Genomic DNA, 19,721 nt, shown 5'->3' with positions numbered 1-19,721 from the left:
TGGCAAGCGTCCAGAAGAGACCAACAAAGCAATAAAATAAGCTATTAGAGCCCCTTTTTAAAAAAAATGCATAAACCTACTTCTATGACTATTTATAGCTGGGTCTTATTGAATCCAGATATAAGTTTGTTTTGGCAAATACTTAATATAAATAAATCTCTAAGTATCTCTTAATATGGCTGATTAAAAATCCTTATTTGGGAAGTACTAAAGCTGTAATCTATAATGAAAGACTGTACCAGAAAAAAATTTAAAAAATTATGAGAAAGTATCCAAAGAAAATGGATTCAACTGAAAAACATTTCAAGTTTATCATAAGCATTCCACTGAGATTATTTAAAAAATACATTTTGAGAAATTACCTTTTACATTTTTACTGCTAAGAATACACATGAACTCAAAAATTCAATACTTAATAAAAATGTATACAAAGAGATACAAGGGTCAAGGATAGCTCAGTGGTTTGAGCATTGGCCTGCTAAACCCAGGGTTGTGAGTTCAATCCTTGAGGGGGCCACCTAGGGATCTGGGGCAAAAATCAGTACTTGCTCCTGCTAGTGAAGGCAGGGGGCTGGACTCGACCTTTCAGTTCCAGTTCTAGGAGATATACATAAAAAAATTAATGGAAATATCCTAAGAAAATTAAGCATAATATTTTGATCTTCATGTGAAAGTGCCCAGCTGAAAACAGAGAAGCCTCATTATGAAAATATGTAACAACTGGAACTTTCACAGAAACTTTGTACTGTACATTTTCATAGGAATAGGAAGAAATACCTCCACTCCTATAAAGTTACCATTGTATAAGCTGGTGGACTAACTCACCAGCTCAGGAACGAACCAGTGCCATGCCAGAATCTGTTTCAGGCCCTGGCCTCAGGGTACAATTTATTCATACACAAAAAATTAATGAAGTAATTTAAAACAAAACAGGTTGCAGTACCCAGAAGCCTTTCTCCTTGTTTCTCTCAGCCCCTGAAAGAAGACACACCTCTTCCTTCAATCCCCTGAGTCATATTATTTTCATTTATTATTTGTATTACCATAGCACCTACCAGGAAGCCCTTAATCCCTTCAGAGCAGTTTCACCCTGTCGCTGTCTGTAACAGATCACTTGTATACATCTGTCACTCTGCTGGGAAATGGCCATGCCATTTCTTCAGTGTTGCTGCAAATGGCACCATTATATTTCTTTGATAATTCAGCAAATGTATTTTTCCATTAAAACTCAATTTCATAGCTTCTAATGACTGATCCAATATTGCAATCTATTAAAAGACTTTCATGATGGTAACTGTCTTCACCCTTTTAATTTGCACCAGTATGATAGACATTTTACATATGTACAAATACACAGTCTCTGCTCTGAACAGTTTACAATGCAGGAGACGGATGAAGCATGGTAAAGGGATTTATCAAGCCAAGCAAAATGGCAGGGGTGAATTTTGCAGACGCTTTGTTAGTTCCAAGGAACCTTTGTGGAGCAAGGGGTTAGTTTTTCCTCCATCCAATCTTGTTCACATTACTTAGAGGGAAGAACTTTTTCTGTAAGTCCCATTTTTTTTATAGGTGGACCACACACCTTTGTCTCATGGATATGTCTCTCCCATCTGTTATCACATGGACCACTGCCTCTCTCAATTGCAATAGTATAACATCCATGGGAGAGCTAAAGCAGTTGCTTACCAGGAAAAAATATTAAAAAAATGTATACTATTAGCTGTTCTAGCATTTTGTCCCTTTAAAAAAAAAAAAGTGAACCACAGCAACTCTCCCTCCCATTTGAGAAAAGAACGGACCAAATGGAAGTGGGGAGAGCCAGCAACAAGTGACTTGCCACAAACCACAGTATGGGAACCTCTGATTTACACACCAGTAATACAGTATCTAGAGCATATGGCACTGGATTAATCAACCATTTACCTTACTAATTTACATGAATGACAGAAAACCATTGCAAATTAGCAAAATTGGAAACATAATAAAAAAGCAAGGATAATACAATACCAGGCTAACCTTGTTCATTTTGACAATTAAAACTGAATTATAATTTATAATAAGTTATAATGCAGTAAAATGTTCTATCATACAGTTGTAAAAATAATTTCATAGAAATTTCATAGAATATCAGGGCTAGAAGGGACCTCAGGAGATCATCTAGTCCAACCCCCTGCTCAAAGCAGGACCAATCCCCAACTAATTTTTTTGCCCCAGATCCCTAAATGGCCCCCTCAACCCTGGGTTTAGCAGACTAATGCTCAAACCAATTATGAAGTCTTAGAAATAAAACAGTTCACTACAGACTATTAAATATTTGATAATTGGGGAGAAATACAGAGGTGATGTATTAAGAGTTCACTGCAAAAGACCATGTTTAAGAACAAAGGTGAGAATAAAGGATCTGATATTCTGTGAGAGGAAACTTCTGAAATAGATTAAAGTCTTTACACACAATGTGACTTGAAACCATATATAATGAATTACTGATAAATTTGTAAGTGGCTGTACTGATACCAGGCTCATTTCAGTACAAGACAGAAATAGTTCTAAAAGGAACCAAACTATTTCCCCGATTTTGTGAAAATACAGAAGTTTAAATTTGTCTAATAGAAAGTATAGGTAAATTATAAACTTCATGCAAAAAACTAAGCTGTCATGGGATAAGAGGGAAGGTCCTCTCATGGATCAGTAGCTGGTTAAAAGATAGGAAACAAAGGGTAGGAATAAATGGTCAGTTTTCAGAATCATCATCATGTTCCCATTACATCTCTGGCATTTAGGGCAGCAACGAAGCTCCTCCACTCCTATCCGTTTCTTGCAAATCTTTCAATGGTTCCCCAGCTGTGCCCCACGTTTTTCCAGCTGGGTTTCCACAGCTCTTTGCCATGCTGTTTTCAGGTGGCCTCATTTCCGTTTGCCTTCAGGTGTCCATCTTATTGCTACTCTAGAGATGGAATCAGTCTCCATCCGAAGCACATGGCCAATGCATCTCCAACACCTCCTGGCAACGATGGTGCTCATATCGTCTTGGCTGCACTGTGTCAATAGATCTTGGTTTGAGATTGTTCTGGGCCAAAAGATACGGAGGATTTTTCTGAGACAGGTTGTATGGAATGAAGACAGTTTGAATGTGTCATACTTTCTCATTCCCCAGCATTCTGCACTATAAAGTAATGTTGAAAGTCCGCAGCTCTGATAAATCTTGAATTTGGTTTTGGTGTTGTATTTTGATGATTTCCAGACAGTATTTAAGCTCCTGAAGGTGCCCCTGGCTTTACTGATTTTGTTCTGGATGTCCTGGCTTGTTCCACCATCCTGGCTGATGGTGCTGCCCAAGTATGTGAATGTTTCTACATTGGTAAGAACATGATCCTCTATTCATATTGGTGAGGGTAAGGCAATATTAAAAGTCATGATATCTGTCTTATTGCGATTGATTTTCAGTCCAATTTGCTGGCTGAATGTGTTGAGTCAAGTTGTTTTTTTCTTGTAATAGGAGAGCGACATCATCTGCAAAGTCCAGGTCTTCCAGGCATGAGAAGGGTGTCCATTTAATGCCTCAAAGAGTCTTGTGGCACCTTATAGACTAACAGACGTTTTGGAGCATGAGCTTTCGTGGGTGAAAGCTCATGCTCCAAAACGTCTGTTAGTCTATAAGGTGCCACAAGACTCTGCTGCTTTTACAGATCCAGACTAACACGGCTACCCCTCTGACATTTAATGCCTCTTGGCATGTCTCCTGTTGTACGCTGCATTACGCAGTCAATGGCAATGTTGAAGAGGATTGCAGACATGATACACCCCGATGTACTCCTGTTTTGACTTCAAAACGGAGCTCACTGTAATCAACACTGCATGTAAAGTTGAAATAAAAGCTTTTGATGATGTTCATTATACAGAGAGGCATTCCATATGCCCGCAGAATGTGCCATAGGCTGGTCCTGTGAATGCTATCAAAAGCCTTCTGAAAGTCTATGAAATTTATGTAGAACTGCTGTTGCCATTCTAAGCACTGTTCTATTATGTTTCGTAGAGTGAAGATCTGGTCTGTGCATCCACGCCCTTTCCGAAAACCGGCTTGCTCTTTTCTGAGAACACTATCAACTGCCTCTGATATACGCTGGACTATGATCTTACACAATACTTTGCTTGGCATAGATAAAAGTGTGATACCACGCCAGTTATTCCAATCACAGAGAGTTCCTTTCTTTGGTATCTTCACTATAACCCCATTGGTCCACTCATCTGGCACTTTTTCCCTTTCCCAGACTGATGTAAACAGAGGGGCCAGGACTGATGCTGCTAATTCAGAATTTACTTTGAACAATTCTGCATTTAAGTTATCATTGCCAAGAGCTTTCCCATTTTTTAAGGATTTGATGGCTTGAATGATCTCTTCCTTAGTTGGGGTGTCTGTGTTGATATCAAGATCTTCTTCTGCCTCTGAATGTTTGGAATCATTAAGAAAGGGCTAGATAATAAGACAGAAAATATCATATTGCCTCTATATAAATTCATGGTATGCCCACATCTTGAATACTGCATGCAGATGTGGTCGCCCCATCTCAAACAAGATATATTGGACTTGGAAAAAGTTCAGAAAAGGCAACAAAAATTATTAGGGGTATGGAATGGCTTCCATATGAGGAGAGATTAGCAAGACTGGGACTTTTCAGCTTAGAAAAGAGACGGCTAAGGGGAGATATGATTGAGGTCTATAAAATCATGACTGGTGTAGAGAAAGTAGACAAGGAAGTGTTGTTTACTACTTCTCATAACACAAGAACTAGGGGGTCACCAAATGAAATTAATAGACAGGTTTAAAACAAAGAAAAGGAAGTATTTATTCACGCAACGCACAGTCAACCTGTGAAACTCTTTGTCAGAGGATGTTGTGAAGGCTAAGACTACAACAGGGTTCAAAAAAGAACTACATAAATTCATGGATTATAGGTCCATCAATAGCTATAGCCAGGATGGGCAGGGATGGTGTCCCTAGCCTCTGTTTGCTTGAAGCTGGGAATGGGCAACAGGGAATGGATCACTTGATGATTACCTGATCTGTTCATTCCCTCTGGGGCACCTGGCATTGGTCACATTTGGCAGACATGATACTGGGCTAGATGGACCTTTGGTCTGACCTAGTATGGCCGTTCTTATGTTCATTTGGCAATTATTTTCTATCATTCTCATTGAATGGTAGGAGTGAACTGCTTCTAAAAAATCTGATTTAGTCCAAACTTCCACATCATTAGATGAATTTAAAGGCAAACATTCTTCATAATGACAAAAACTGAATATTTTAGCGTTTAGATGGGAACAGTTATGGGAAATAAACTGTATAAAAATTATAAATTTAAAGATCTATGTTGTCCATTGTCATGGAAAATTAAAATAAATTTAGAAACTAATTCCAGCTTCTTCTTTTTTTTTATTTTAAGCTTGAGCCTATGTATTATTCCTTACATAGTCACATTGCATATGTTTCTCAAATGCTGCAACTAGTTTCCATTCTCAGTATTAATTGTAGTGGAAGAACTGACCATACTCAGGCTTTTGTACATTGTGTCTGTGCCCATTTTGCTTCTTCCTTACAGCTAAAAAGGCCTGAAAGATATTAAATATGCTTTGTTTTCTGTTGTTGTATTTACACTATAAATATCAGGTTTTGACTTCTCCATGTTTGCTGGAGGACTAGTAGAATTATTACTCTTATTATTACTTATTATTTCGAAGGGTCTTATCATAAGAGAAATTTGAGCAATTTAGAGATAAAGGTGTTTTAAACAGACTCTTTAAGCTTGTTATCAATACTTATTTAACCCAAATATTTGGTGAACATGTGGGGGAAAAAAAAGCTCTCGGTGAAAGCTGAAAGAGCCCTCACCCATTCAAACTGAGGATTCACAAAGCTGCACTCTAGTTCTCAGTTCCCAGGAATCCCCCAGTAAAGACACAGGAGACAAGACTTGGTATTACTAATATTTCTAAGAGAAAAAATAGTTTTTCTGTTGCTGTTGAAGTCCTTTTTATATACTGAGAAGAGGCAGAAAGGGCAGAATGACTGATTTCTCCTTTACAAGTCACCTTCAAAGCAGGCTCAGACACCTTTGTTTCAGAGTAAAGAAAAATGCTGATCAAGACACTTTTATACTCTCAAGTGGAAAAAAAGAAAAGAAAAATGCTCTGTATTAGGGTTTATTGCTTTTAATTATACTCTCAGTAAAACACTTCAGAGAAACTTTGCCTTGGTGTTCTACATGTCTCAGCAACCATTTATTGCTTTATACCGAGTACTACAAATCAATGGGGATTTATCCCTGAATAACTGATTTTGTGCAGAAAGATCAAAGCAGTCGCTGAAATCTTCACCTTTGGAGGTGCACTATAAAAGTTACCAGAAATGTATGTCATACTATTTTAATGGCAGCAGGTGCAATCTACTGTAAGGTACAAATTCCAGATTAGCTCATTGTTACTAAAAACATCATAATTGCCATTTACAATTCTTGCCCACAAGAAAAATATATATTTTGCCTAGTAAATGCAACATCAAGCCACTGTTACAGAGCAACTTGCAGCACACACTACACATTACAAGTCTGTTTTAAGGCTAAGATAAATGTTAACTCCTCATAGATTTTACATAGAAGACCTTATACAGGTCATGAGAAAAAAGAATTAAGTGTACAGAAGTAAACACGTATCCCAGGAATTGCACCCTCACATTACTATCCACAATTAAACCACAAAGTACTATATCCATAGTAATCAAAAGCTTCCAACAGTGAGAAAAAAGGCTGACTTCAGTGGGACTCCACATGGGTACAAGGGTCTACTCATGTGGAGCAAAATGCAAGATTGGAGCCCTATGTAACTAGGGAATGTTGACCCTTATTTGAACAATAGTCTAATTATCCTATATCAGAGAAAAGCTATATTTAAATCCAATTCAAAAAATGTTATATACATGAAATTGCAGAAGTATTTAATCAAAATATTACTCAAACATTCAGAAACGGATCTAATCAAAATCCACATGTTCAGAGATAAGATGGAATTACAAAGATTTTGCCCCTTAAAACAGGGATTTAGGAATCTGTCATTTTTTGCAAAAATAAATGACAAACTAAAACCATGAGTGTGATTTAAAAAAAAAAAAAGAAGCATCACTACAGCCTCCACTACTGTAGGATTCAAGAGTCTTACAAACATTGATGAATTGACACAAATAGGCTGATCAAAGCATCAGACTGGAGAGAGGTTACCAGTGGAGTCCATCAAGGATCAGTCCTGGGACCAATCTTATTGAATATTTTTATTAAACACCCTGGCACAAAGAGGAGGAGTGTGCTAATTAAATTTGCTGCTGATATAAAGTTGGGAGGCATCATCCCTACAGAGAAGGACCAGAATATTATACAGGAACATCTGGGTGACCTTGAAGATGGGAGTAACAGAAAAACTGGATGAGCTTCAACAGTACAAAGTATAAGGTCATGAACTTAGGGTCTAAAAAGAATTTCTGCAATAAGCTGGGGGCTCATCAGCTGGAAGCAACAGAAAAGGAGATAGACTTGAGTGTGCTGGTCAGTCACAGGATGATTATGTGATGAGGCTGTGAAAAAAGCAAATGTAGGATGCATTACACAAGACATTTCCAGCAGAGATAGAGAAGTAATAATGGCATTGCACAAGGTACTGCTTGGAATGCTGTATACAATTCTGGTCACCCATGTTTCAATTAGAATTAATCCTTCTTGAACAGGTGCACAAAAGAGCAATTAGGATGGTCAGGATAACTGAGTGCCTATGTTATGAGAGGAGACTGGAAGAGCTTGGCTTGTTTGGCCTAGCAAAAAGCAGGCTGAAGAGATATATAATTGTTCTCTATAAATACACCAAGCACCAGAAAGGGTAAAGAGCTATTTAAGAGCTATTTAAGCTAAAGAACAATGCTGGCACAAGAACACATGGGTATAAACTGTCCATGAACAAATTCAGGTTGGAAATTAAATGAAGGTTTCTAATCATCAGAGGGTGTGGGTCTGAAACAGCCTCTCAATAGGAGTTGAGACCCAAAAACTTAATTAGTTTTAAGAGCTGGTAAATTTAAGTGCAATAGTAAGACAAAGTTGCTTCTGATTGTGGGGGACAGGATCCACAGCCTTGAGGCTCACTTCTGGTTTGTGTTTTACATTCCTTAAAATTCATGTTTCAGAACTTTAGCCAGCCACCCACAGGAGTTAGAAAAGGAATTTTATTTTCCTCCTGCTCCTCCAATTTTTTTTGGGGGGGGGGCAGGGGAGAGAGAGAAGGGTTGGTCTCTTTCCATTGAAGCATCAGAGATAGTCATGGCTAGAGATGGAACACTGGATGGGGTGGGGTGGTGCTCTGAAGTGGCACCAACCATTCTCTCTCAGGTGCTTGGATGACTGGTTCTTGCCCACATTTCCAGAGTCTAACGCATCACCATATGTGGAGCTGAGAAAGAATTTTCCCCCAGATCAGATTGGCAGTGACTTGGGGGAGAGGGGTCATTTTCCTCTGATGCAAGTCACTTGCCAGGATTCTCTGGGTATCTCAATCATTTTCATGCCATTTCAGGGGCCGGGGCATTAGTGCACTTCAGTCCCTCCTATTTTATCCCTGTGGCACATAACAGCCTAGTCTTTAGTGGGCTGTGATGTTTTGGTCTGATTTTGATTGTTGAGTTCAGGGTGCCAACTGATCACTGGATCCATCTGGTGGTTCCTTCTGGCCTTAAACTCTAAATCATATTAGTTCCAGAATTATCCCTTTGGGAGAAAAAAAGGGAAAGTTGTCTTACCTGTGACTTTTCATTCTTGGAACCTCCACATCAGAGAGTTTCACAGTGGGGCATTCCATGTCATAGCCAACTGGAAGCAGACTAGATCTTTGCTCTGAGTCTAGTCTTAGGATTCTCCAGAATGGTAAATTCCAAAGCTGGAAAAAACCCTGCAAAGCTTAAAAGTGCTATTCAGCTCCAATAATTTGCAGCAGAGCCTTGACATGAAGTTTAGGGATGGAACACCCTCTTCTCTTTCAAACTACTCAACAAATGAGCATTAGCCAGAAAAACACCCTGGCCATCGTGCCATCCTTTGAGGGAGCGCCAAACTGTCTGACACATAGGTCTAAGAATTAAAAATAAGACAAAATTTTCCCTCTCAGTCCCCTCCATCTGCTAATCTTCACAGTGGGATGCAGAAGTTAGTAAATCATCCCTAGAGAGGGAAGAATGATTCCGTTTACCCATGTAGAACTGCACCCTGACCGTAACATCTGTAACAACCTTCCACCAAACACTGCATCAGCTGAGGGAAGGATGTCAGCTTAACAAAATGACTAAGTTTATACATGATATTTTCTTTCTTTTAGGCCTCTCTCTTGCAAGACTTCACAAGGACTCAGTATGCACAGATCTTTATGTAGAATTGACACTTTGGTATTAGTGTCTCCTTACTGCCCTTTTGTGATGCCCACTGGATGAATCTTGTATAGTATTCCTCAGAAATACTCACTGCCTACCTCCCTAAACTATGTCCTTGCCGCCTTCGTAAGTCATCTGTTACAGTGCTACATCAGAGCATTCTAAGAAGACACATGGTGCTTCTCACCTTGCCATTTTTGTAGAATTGGTGGTACTTGTGAACATTTAAGAAAATAAACTAGAAGAGAAGCCAAAATAGCATAATTCTACAAACCTCATGTCTATTTGATTAATAAATATGAATATCAATTTAGTCACTGGAAGCAATCAAAACTCTTATAATATAATTACGGGGGTGCATTTGTGTAGCTATAAAGTTAAGTTACAGTTCCCACCAAAAAAATTTTTCAAGGGATTATCATTCAGATGTAAATACTAGCTCTTTATATAAACAAGTCTGTTGTAAAGAGCACTGCAGTAATCCTTCATGTAAACCCATTTAGCTTTCAGATAGATCCCAGTAGATTTTTATCTACTGTATTAATCCCACTGCAGCACTAAATGTACATGTTAAAATTCTTTATAAAACTTGATAAATACTAGTAAGCAAATACAGGACACTGCACTTTTAATGGATGAAACTGAGTTAGGAATTTTTTATTCTAAAATGTTCAGCATTAATAAATAATATATATTTAGCATGTTTGTTCCTGAAGAATTCCAAAGCATTTCACAAACTATATACAAAATTACTTCACCTCATCTGTAGCCACTTTCTTAGCAGCACAAAGCAACAATTTACAATAGCTTAATAAAGAATACTATATCCCTCTGAAAATACAGGGGGGGTTGAAAAGAGAGAACGTGGTTACCAAACTGGGGAAGACTAGGTTAACACCCCAACTGGTGTCCCTAGCCTCTGTTTCCCAGAAGCTGGGAATGGGCAACAGGGTATGGATCACTTGACTATTACCTGTTCTGTTCATTTCCTCTGGGGTACCTGGCATGGGCCACTGTCGGAAGACCCTTGGACTGACCCAGGGTCATTCTTCTAATATATGCTAGATTTTTGTCTTTTCTCTCTTCCATTTCCCATGTCTCTATTCTGTAATACTCCCCTCTCCCTGGAGATTTTTTTCATTCTTTTTTTATGATGCGTACAGACCTTAACTACTTGTTCTTGCTGTTTTACAAGAAGGGTAAAAGGTCTAGGAAAGGTTTTTTTACACATTAGAAATTGACAGTTTTTCTACCCTAGAAGATTGTGGTGATTGTACTACATGTTGAACCTCTCTGGTCCGGCATGATTTTATTTTTTGTTTTTATGCTTTATCTACTTATTTCTTTGTGCCAATACAGTAACACTGTGTAACAATACTAACACTTTGTTATGAAGAGAGCCGGTAAGCCTTGGCTAGGGGGCACTGCAAGTGTTGTTCCATTTATTCACTTCAGTGAGATAAAAATAAAGAGAGACCCGCTCACTACAATATTGACCTTCCATGGTTTGGCAAATTCTCTGGTTCAGCACTGGTCAAGTCCCAAGGGTGCAGGACTAGAGAGGTTCAACCTATCCTAGTGAAATGGTACTAAGTCATGAGTGAAAAATGAGCAATTGTAAGGGGAGACTTTTTAGTCAAACTATTTGAAATTCTGTTTTTTGTTTTGTTAACACCTATTAAATTCAATTACTAAAACTCTGAAGAAAAGACATCCTTCTTAAAGATTCAACATCCCTGTCCCTCTGATTAAGGTCTAATATACACCCTCCATGACATCCAGAAGGTTCTCCCACATAGGGAAGACCGGAGCTCACATTCTTGAGGTTAAAAAATAAATGCTAACTTTTTTGTTTTTAACAAATACTCTTTAGGATGTCTTTATAAATCACAAAGCAGCAAAAGAGGAAACAATCCCACTTTCTAAAAATCTTTTGCAAGAGCCTTTGGCCTGCACTGGTTAATCAGCTCACTATCAAAACACTTTTATAGGTGGAACATTCGAATTCCTACCTCTGCTGAAAAACCTTTGAGCTTCTCCTACAATAATAGTATGATTAAAAACAATTTCTCTCTCTTTATATTAGTGTTCTAGCTTACTCTATAAAATTGCCAATTGATGTCTTGCTAAAGAGCTGATTAGTAGTTTATCTTTTCCCAGTATGGTTGATATTGAAGACTCTTGAGCTAACCTTAGAAATTATTTCTTAGAGATTAAGAGACTTTGTAGTTTAGTAAAACAAATGTGCTGCCTCTTACAAGCCACTATTGTCAGCTGTTCTTATTAATAGGATTAATGGTTAAGGCAGATTTATGGACGTGCAAAACAAACAATGTGGCATTTTAGCCTTTCATGCTCAGCAACTCTACTGTTTATTAAAGCAAGCCAATGCTGAATGAAATCAAGTGGTTTTGGACATCAGGTTAACTCTGTGAAGGCATCAGTGTCTGCCACATGTCACTTGTGTTGGGCTCATCTGATACTGCTAATCTTTACTCACTCTTGTTTTAATCTTGCCAATTCTCAGCTCCACAGGCTTTTAAAGAATCTTTTTATTAAGTACCGGTATGTTCACAATAATGTAAAAAAAACACATCACAAACTTTAGTCCAGCCTCATAAAACTGCCATGAATTACTAGCCCATATTCAAGATCTAGAAGATTATTCACCACAGGCAACCAAGTCTTTTACAAAGTTGCTTTAGGACAATTCTGCAACCGTTCCAGTTGACAGGACTTTTGACAAGACTGATGATTTTTAAAAAATGCACTGCTTGCATTCATGTCACTGACAGCATTAGTTTATTTGCTCAAGGGGTCCTGGACACATTTCCTAATGCACAAGGTTCCAAAAAGAGCTCTGAGTAACTCAAAAGCTTGTCTCTTTCACCAGCAGAAGCTGGGCCAATAGAAGATATTACCTCACCCACCTTGTCTCTCTAATATCCTGGGACCAACTGCAAGCAGAAATGAAAGAATGATGGCTGAGGAGCTGATTAAAGATTTCACCACTATTGCTTGGGACCAGCTGGCAGATTGTTCTTTATGTAAAGAAAGCTAAATATTCATTTTTTAAAAAATGATCTCTTTTAAATGTTCCCTAACAAATATGCTAGCCAGGGAGAAAAGAGGAAAATAAAATATTAGCTTGCAAAACCTACATGGCAACAGTTGAGCAAAGAAAACGAAAATATCCATTATACTCTAAAAATGCATGGGGTTGCGCTGTGGAAAATGACACTTTTCTTGGGCATAAATAATCTTTCATTTGGTAGAACTAGAGTATCTACATAGGCAATCTACTACTGACTTAGAGCCAATACAGGGCAATAATTATAACACTATGGCTGAAAAAGGTAAAATATGAAGATAGATAAAGGGGGATGGGATTATTCTCACTGGAAAAGAGAGAATATAGTTGAAGCTTCCAAAGCTACCAAACATGCTAGTGTAGAAGAGATATCAATATATTAAACTAAAAAAGTTCAGAAGCTTCAAATATTAGGTTTCAATTAAAAAATTAGGAAACAAAGTAAATAGAGAATACAAGAGAAGTAATTTTACACAAACAATGTTAAACAAAATAAGTTCCCAGGAACAGATGAGTCATCAAAAGAGACTAGTAAATTAATATAAATAACAGCAAGGGTTGTATTTGACCGAGATGACTGAGATATGGTGAACAAAAATGAACATGGGCTTAAAATAAAGCCAAACCAGTAGGCACTTGTGATGGGGTCTGCCAGACCTTCTCTGGCCGCTACTAGAGGTGTTGGAGCCCTGACATCCCCTTGCTCAAGGAAAACCCACTCAAGCCCAGGCTACCAAGACTTGGTCCTCCACAGGACTGGAAGGGCCAGGAGGAGACACTAACAAATCAGGAGCCAGCAGGCTAATTAAGAAGGCTTGGCTGCTTCTTCTCAAGGACAGTGCTGGCACAGAGGAAGAGCTCGTCAGTGCTAACTCAGAATCCCAGGACTAGGTCAGGGTCTTGCCTTCAAGCATTGCAATTAAGCACTTGCCTTTGAAGTTGTGTTTATTTAAAGGCACAAACAGCCAAATTCTGAGTTTGTTATTTTTACTTAACTGCTAAGACTGATGCCAAACTTTTGGCATGGGCTATCCTGCTCCAGGCACGCACCCATAGCTTTCGGAAAGAGGTAGGGAGCACCTGCGGTACCATAGTTGGCCCTGCAAAAAGGGGGCACTACAGAGCTGCCCCTGTGACAGCACTGTTAATAAAATATCTTACTGTAGGAGAGGTTAGCATCTACTATGCACTGCATATTGCTTAGATTTGTATCAGAAGTCTCAATTGTCCTATTAAGGTATCAACATTTTGTATCTGAAGTTTGACTTAGTTTACAAGAGAGATTTTTTTTCCCCCAGCAGAAGGCTAAAGTAAATGTGAGGTCTCCCAATAGTGTAAAATTAGAACTGTATTGAAAATCTGATGAAATTTAAACTTTGTATTAATTCATCAAGCCATTTATTATTCCCCATTTTGTAACTGTGTATTTGATTGTTCCTTCTGAAGTGTAGTACTTTGTACTTATCTTTGAAATCAACAATATGAAATTCAATAAACTAAATTTCTCATGGTCATTTTGAATTCCAATTCCATCATCCAAAGTGCTTGCAACTCCTCCCAGTTTGCTGTTACCCACAGATCTTATCAGCATACTCTCCACTCCATTATCCAAGTAATTAACAAAGAGAATGAATAATACGACCCAAAAATGATTCTCGGTGGGACCACAATAGATATTCCCTTTCAGTGTGACAGCAAACCATTGATAACTACACTTGGAGTATGATCTTTCAACCCATTGTGCACCAGCCTTAGAGTAATTTCATCTCGATCACATTTCCCTACTTTGCGTATTAAAACGTCAGAGGATTTTGCCAAAAGCCATACTAAAAATCAAGATATATCAAGTCTATAGCTTCCCTCCTCTCCACTAGGTCAGTAATCTTATCAAAAAAAGAAAAAAAAAGAAATTATGTTTGTTTGACATGACTTGTTCTTGACAAGTCCATGCTGGCTTTTATCCTCTAAGTGCTTACAAAGTGATTGTTTAATAATTTGTTCCAGTATCTTTTTAAGTATCAAAGTTCAGTTGATTGGTCTGTAATTCCCTGGGTCCTCTTTGTTCCCCTTTTAAAAGACAAGCACTATGTTTGCCTTTCTCCAGTCTTGTGGGACTTAACCTGCCCTCCATGAACTCTCAAAGATAAGTGCTAGCAGTTCTGATGTCACTTCAGCTAGTTCCTTAAGTACCCTTAGATTAATTTTATCTGACCCTGCCGACTTAAATACATTTAAGATATGTAAATATTCTAACCTGTTTCTCTCTCTTTTGGCTTGTATTCCTTCCCTCTTTTTGTTAACATTTTAATTAAACATTCCTTTTGCATTGCTAAAGATTCTTCATACACCTTTTCTAGACCTTCATTAACATGTAAATGAAGATTCCCTAACTGTTGCATTGTTCATATGAAGCATAATTCAATTGTGTAACAAAGGAAATATGGTACTAAGAATCAAATACAGATATGGAAAGAATAAAAGCTGGATAACACGTCACACCTGACAGACACACAGCCAAAGCTTTCATGTTATGTCCAAGAACCTGATTAGAACAGAAAGGAAATACATGGTTTATTACTATTTTCTTCATAGCCTAAACACAGGGCAAGCCAGCCCATAACAATCACTAATCAAAAGTAAAGAGAATGAAACCCTCTATCCATTAGCATATTAGCATACATAATTAGCCACATGTTCAAGCAGCAGAGTCCCCTTTCATCAGATTCGGGTTTTTTTGTATTTGCTCTGATTGTATTCAAGAGTTTACCTATCAAAATTTCTTCTTGTACTAGATGCATAATTTAACTAAATTCAACAGTACTGTATCTATCTATACTTATTTTAAATATTTTACATCCCCTAAGCTTGTCTCATCAATGCAAGGAAAATTTGACCGTAACTCCATTAACACTAACAGGAGTTACCTTTAGTTAATCCTTCAAACTTAAAACTGTAGGAACTGGTTCTTGGATGCAAAGATGTTGTCTCATGTATAACCATTACACTTTTACATATACATTATTATTCTTGTTCAAGACCTGTTCGATATTAAACACTTTCAAAATATATCCTGTTATGCTAAAATATGTCTATAACAAAGTTTGCTGTGGTCTCAGACACTCTCGGCATTTATACATAAATATATATTGCATACAACTCTACAGTTTATAGAGTTTTATATAAGACAGGGTGACCTGTTTGTTTTTTAAACCACTCTTTCCCTTCTAAAACCAAGGGCCTAATTTAATTTGGTTAAAGTTTGCTAGGGCTTCCATTCAAGATCTAGCATAGTAACCTAAAAACTTTAAAAGACACTGAAATCCTATTTCTTTTTGGACTCTGAAAGCCAAAGCAGGGCATAAAATAATATTGTGATTACAAAAAGTTAAGGCACCCACTGTTAGCTGCAACAACGTCAAAGTAAAAGAAGTAGTTCTCGCCCTAATGATTATTATTTATTGTGGTAGTGCCCATACATAATGTGCTTTACAAATAGGACATTCATCTCTTGGACTGTTTTAGCATTACAACGTGCAATAACACAAATAAGTTGCAAAATATGTGTAAAGAGCATGCTGTAAAAAGAGTTATTTTACTTTTAATCCCCCCCCAAAAAAAGGCAAATTGGGGCTAATAGTACTATGCTTTGTGGCCTTCCTTATTTCCAAAGATTTATCAAATATGGAGGTACTTGTTCATTTGGTGAATATGCTGCTAAATGTTAAAGCACTTTAATGTTAGAGGCTGTTATGTCACCAAAGAGAGCTCTGAAACAAACCCGAACTGAACTGCATTTGACAGCTTGAAGAGAACACATTAACAAGCACCAATACCCATTGTTCTCCTCCAAAATATTAAAATAATTACACTGATGAAGCATTGCACAAACTGAGTTGTTCAAGTGAGTTGATTCAGTGTACCAAACTCCATAATCATAGAACATCGGGGTTGGAAGGGACCTCAAGAGGTCATCTAGTCCAACCCCCTGCTCAAAGCAGGACTAATTCCCAGACAGATCTTTATCCCAGTTCCCTAAATGGCCCCCTCAAGAACTGAACTCACAACCCGCAGGCCAATGCTCAAACCACTGAGCTATCCCTCCCTCTCTCCCAAAACAGAGAAAACAGATCTAGCCTACCTAGCTAGTACAGTTCAGGAAAATATAAGGCAACTCATATTTTAAATGTGAACAGTAATAACTGTTCTAACTATGTCAATGTTTGTAAAGTAATTATTACTGACCATTAAAAGGACGACAAAGGCTTCAATTTATCCTTCATAGGTGGACTGGATGCTTCCTCTATTACCTGATATCACTTTATAGAAGATAACACTTTAAAAGGACTTGAAACTCTTGATTGCTTTTTTCCCCAAAATGTGCTATGGTGCTTTAAAAATGACATTTTGCAAACTTCTGATATTAAGCCAGGAAGCACTTTGTACAAGACCTAAAGCAGGTACATTTTTACCTGCTCTTCCAATACATAATTACTGTGTTTTCCACTGCAACAGCAAAGCAGAGCAGAGGATTCTTTCAGGGGGTAAACACTTAAAAAGTGTTCCCTTTTGCCCTATACCTGCTCAGGACAGGAACCAAAAAAAAGCATATAAGCCTTCCCACCTCCACCAGGTGCACAGAGAAGAAAAGTTCCCCAGGGAAGAAAAAAGCATTAGATGCCCTAAACTAATTATGATTATTTAGGAAACTGAATTGCCCACACACTTAGGATAGTGTATCAGCATCCCATTATGTACACTGAGATCAGCACCCACCACTACCACCCAAAAAAAAAAAAACCCTACATAAATGGAGAAAAGGATATTAGATGTTTAGAATTTTCAGCTTTTAATAATCCAGCTAATAAAGTTAGCAAGAGATTTCAATTCTTCATAATAGTGTGCAATCTTAAATAAACAGAGAAAAACATCAAGCACCAAGTTCATACTCAAAGTCAAGGGAAAACAGTTATGGTTGCAACTCTATCTTTAAATAACCATATTGTGGTAAGTATTGTAAAGGCCACACAAAAGCACATGATCTTACATATTGCATACTCAGCAGTAGGGACATTTCAATCTTTGATGGTTCAAGTCAGACCCTACAGTACCATTTGGGCAGTTACTGGGTAGCTGCTTACATTTGATTACATCCTCCAGGATAAAAAAAAACAAATGAGGAGTCCTTGTGGCATCTTGGAGACTGACAAATTTATTTGGGATGTCTCTCTCGCAGTGGAATAAAGGCCTAACTTTGTACAGCAAACTGCCTTTTCAACTGCATAGCTACTTGTTATGGGGAAGAACACTTCAGAACCCAAATACATAACTTCTTAATAGTATCGATAACAAAAAGCAAAGGAACACAGATAGAAAAGCCCAGCAAAGGAAGCTAAGAAACAATTACTAGCAGACTCCACACCAATGCAAGCTCATGTCCGAAGGACATAATATGTGGGTTACAGCAGCCCTAGATTCCCTTCCCCCATTCAAACCACCGTGTCTTGTATTAATCTGCAGCTAAAATGACCCAGGACATTAGGGAGGGATGAGGATTGTTGAGGTTTTTGCTGTGGAATTCATCAAAGAGATCTCTCAATAACAAAGGATTGCAGGAGGGTGAGCGGAGAGAACACAGCCTGGGAAGAATGCTGACAGGAGACTAAGCTTCTGACAGCCCCCTGACCAGGAATTCTCAAACTGGGGGTCGGGAGGTTATCACATGGGGGGTCGTGAGCTGTCAGCTTCCACCCCAAACCCGACTTTGCCGCCAGCATTCATAACGGTGTTAAATATGTAGAGCAGTGTTTTTAATTTAAAAGGGGGTCGCACACAGAGGCTTGCTATGTAAAAGGGGTAACCAGTACAAAAGTTTGAGAGCCGCTGCCCTAGCCCGTTCCCCTCCCGCTAGGAAAAGGGGGACCCGGACAGTTCCCTGCCATTGTTCCTCTCCACTGTGCCTCATTTCCCGAGGGACGCACTCCCGGTCACAGGACGACCAGCATTACCGCTATCAGTCGCTATTTCGCTCTCTCCATCACTTTCACCGCAAAACGCCGGAAATAAGGAACCGCGCCCCCGAGGAGACAGTTGACACCGAGGGATCCAAGCCCAGAGCACCTGCCTCTCCCCTCCCGCACGAACACTGTGCCCCCTCCCCCACCTGCCTCCCGTTACGGCTCTTACTGGCACCCACCCGGGCCCGGCAGGTGGAGCCGCATCCCTGGTGGGGGCGTCCCTGTCCTGCTGCCCACACCCCCCGCGGGACGCTCCCCGCCGCCTGCCGACAGCCGCCCCCGGGAGCCGGACTCCGCCCGCGCCCCGCGCCCCCAGCCCGCCCGGCCCTTACGCTCGAAGTCGGAGTCGGAGTCCTCGTCGTCCCGCCCGGGCTCCTCCTCGCCGTTGGACTCGGTCTGCATGGGCTCCCCGTCGAAGTTGACCCCCTTGCGGGCCCCGGCGGCGGCGGCGGCGGCCTCCTGGTCGCGGGCATCCCGCAGGCGGGTGAAGTAGTCGGCAGCGAAGCCCAGCAGGTCGGGCGGCCGGTGCCGCAGCACCTCCACCGTGTAGCCCTGCAGCAGCTCGGTCAGGCCCGGCGGGATCTCGATACTCATCGTGCCGGAGACTGGGGCCGCCTCCCCCGGCTGGCTCCGGCTCCCTGGGCTCCGGCGGGCTCGGGGCCTCCCTCCTCAGGGCGCTCGCTGACTCCCGCCGCCGCTGTCACACAAGCCGCTCCGAACGGGAGCTACGCAACTGCGCATGCTCTGCGGGAGGCGCGGGGCGGAGCCCGATGGAGGAGCAGAGCTGCGCATGCGCTGGGGGTAAGACGGGCCGACCTGTCCCGAGGCGATAGGGGAGAGGATGCGCATGCGTCACAGTAGGAACACGCGCACAAGTGCGTCCTCGGATCATAGCGCACTAAACCAGCCTTGTGGAAGGAAGGGGGACTACTGCGCATGCGCATAGTGTGGGTTCAATTGGCAAACGAAAGCACCACGCGTGCGCAGTAGACGAACGCGGGAATCTGAGGTGATGAGAGCGACGTTGAGCGGTCCTCGACTTCTAGTCAGCTCGAGAGCGGCCTGATTGTCGAGCCTCCCACTCCTGCCCCCGGCTGTGCCCCCTCTGCTGGGGTACCGCGCTCTCCAGAGCGGCCCCTCGCCCGCGCCGCGGCGCGATTCC

The 19,721-nt window shown here is 40.1% G+C and overlaps 1 protein-coding gene across 1 annotated transcript in view; it reads right to left on the bottom strand.

The window, feature by feature from the left end:
* The window catches only part of PRKAR2A (protein kinase cAMP-dependent type II regulatory subunit alpha), a 122,186-nt gene extending 102,666 nt beyond the window's left edge, over positions 1–19,520 (bottom strand). Inside the window, exon 1 of the mRNA XM_045025865.1 lies at positions 18,892–19,520. Coding sequence (XP_044881800.1) covers positions 18,892–19,153 — 262 coding nt within the window. The 5' untranslated portion in view covers positions 19,154–19,520. The remainder of the gene's footprint in view (positions 1–18,891) is intronic.
* Between the last annotated feature and the right edge of the window lie 201 nt (positions 19,521–19,721).

The sequence above is a fragment of the Mauremys mutica genome, chromosome 7 (genome assembly GCF_020497125.1).
Source record: "Mauremys mutica isolate MM-2020 ecotype Southern chromosome 7, ASM2049712v1, whole genome shotgun sequence".
In the NCBI taxonomy this organism is placed as follows: Eukaryota; Metazoa; Chordata; order Testudines; family Geoemydidae; genus Mauremys; species Mauremys mutica.
Note: the sequence above shows the minus strand (reverse complement) of the source record. Positions and strands in the feature narration are given on the sequence as shown.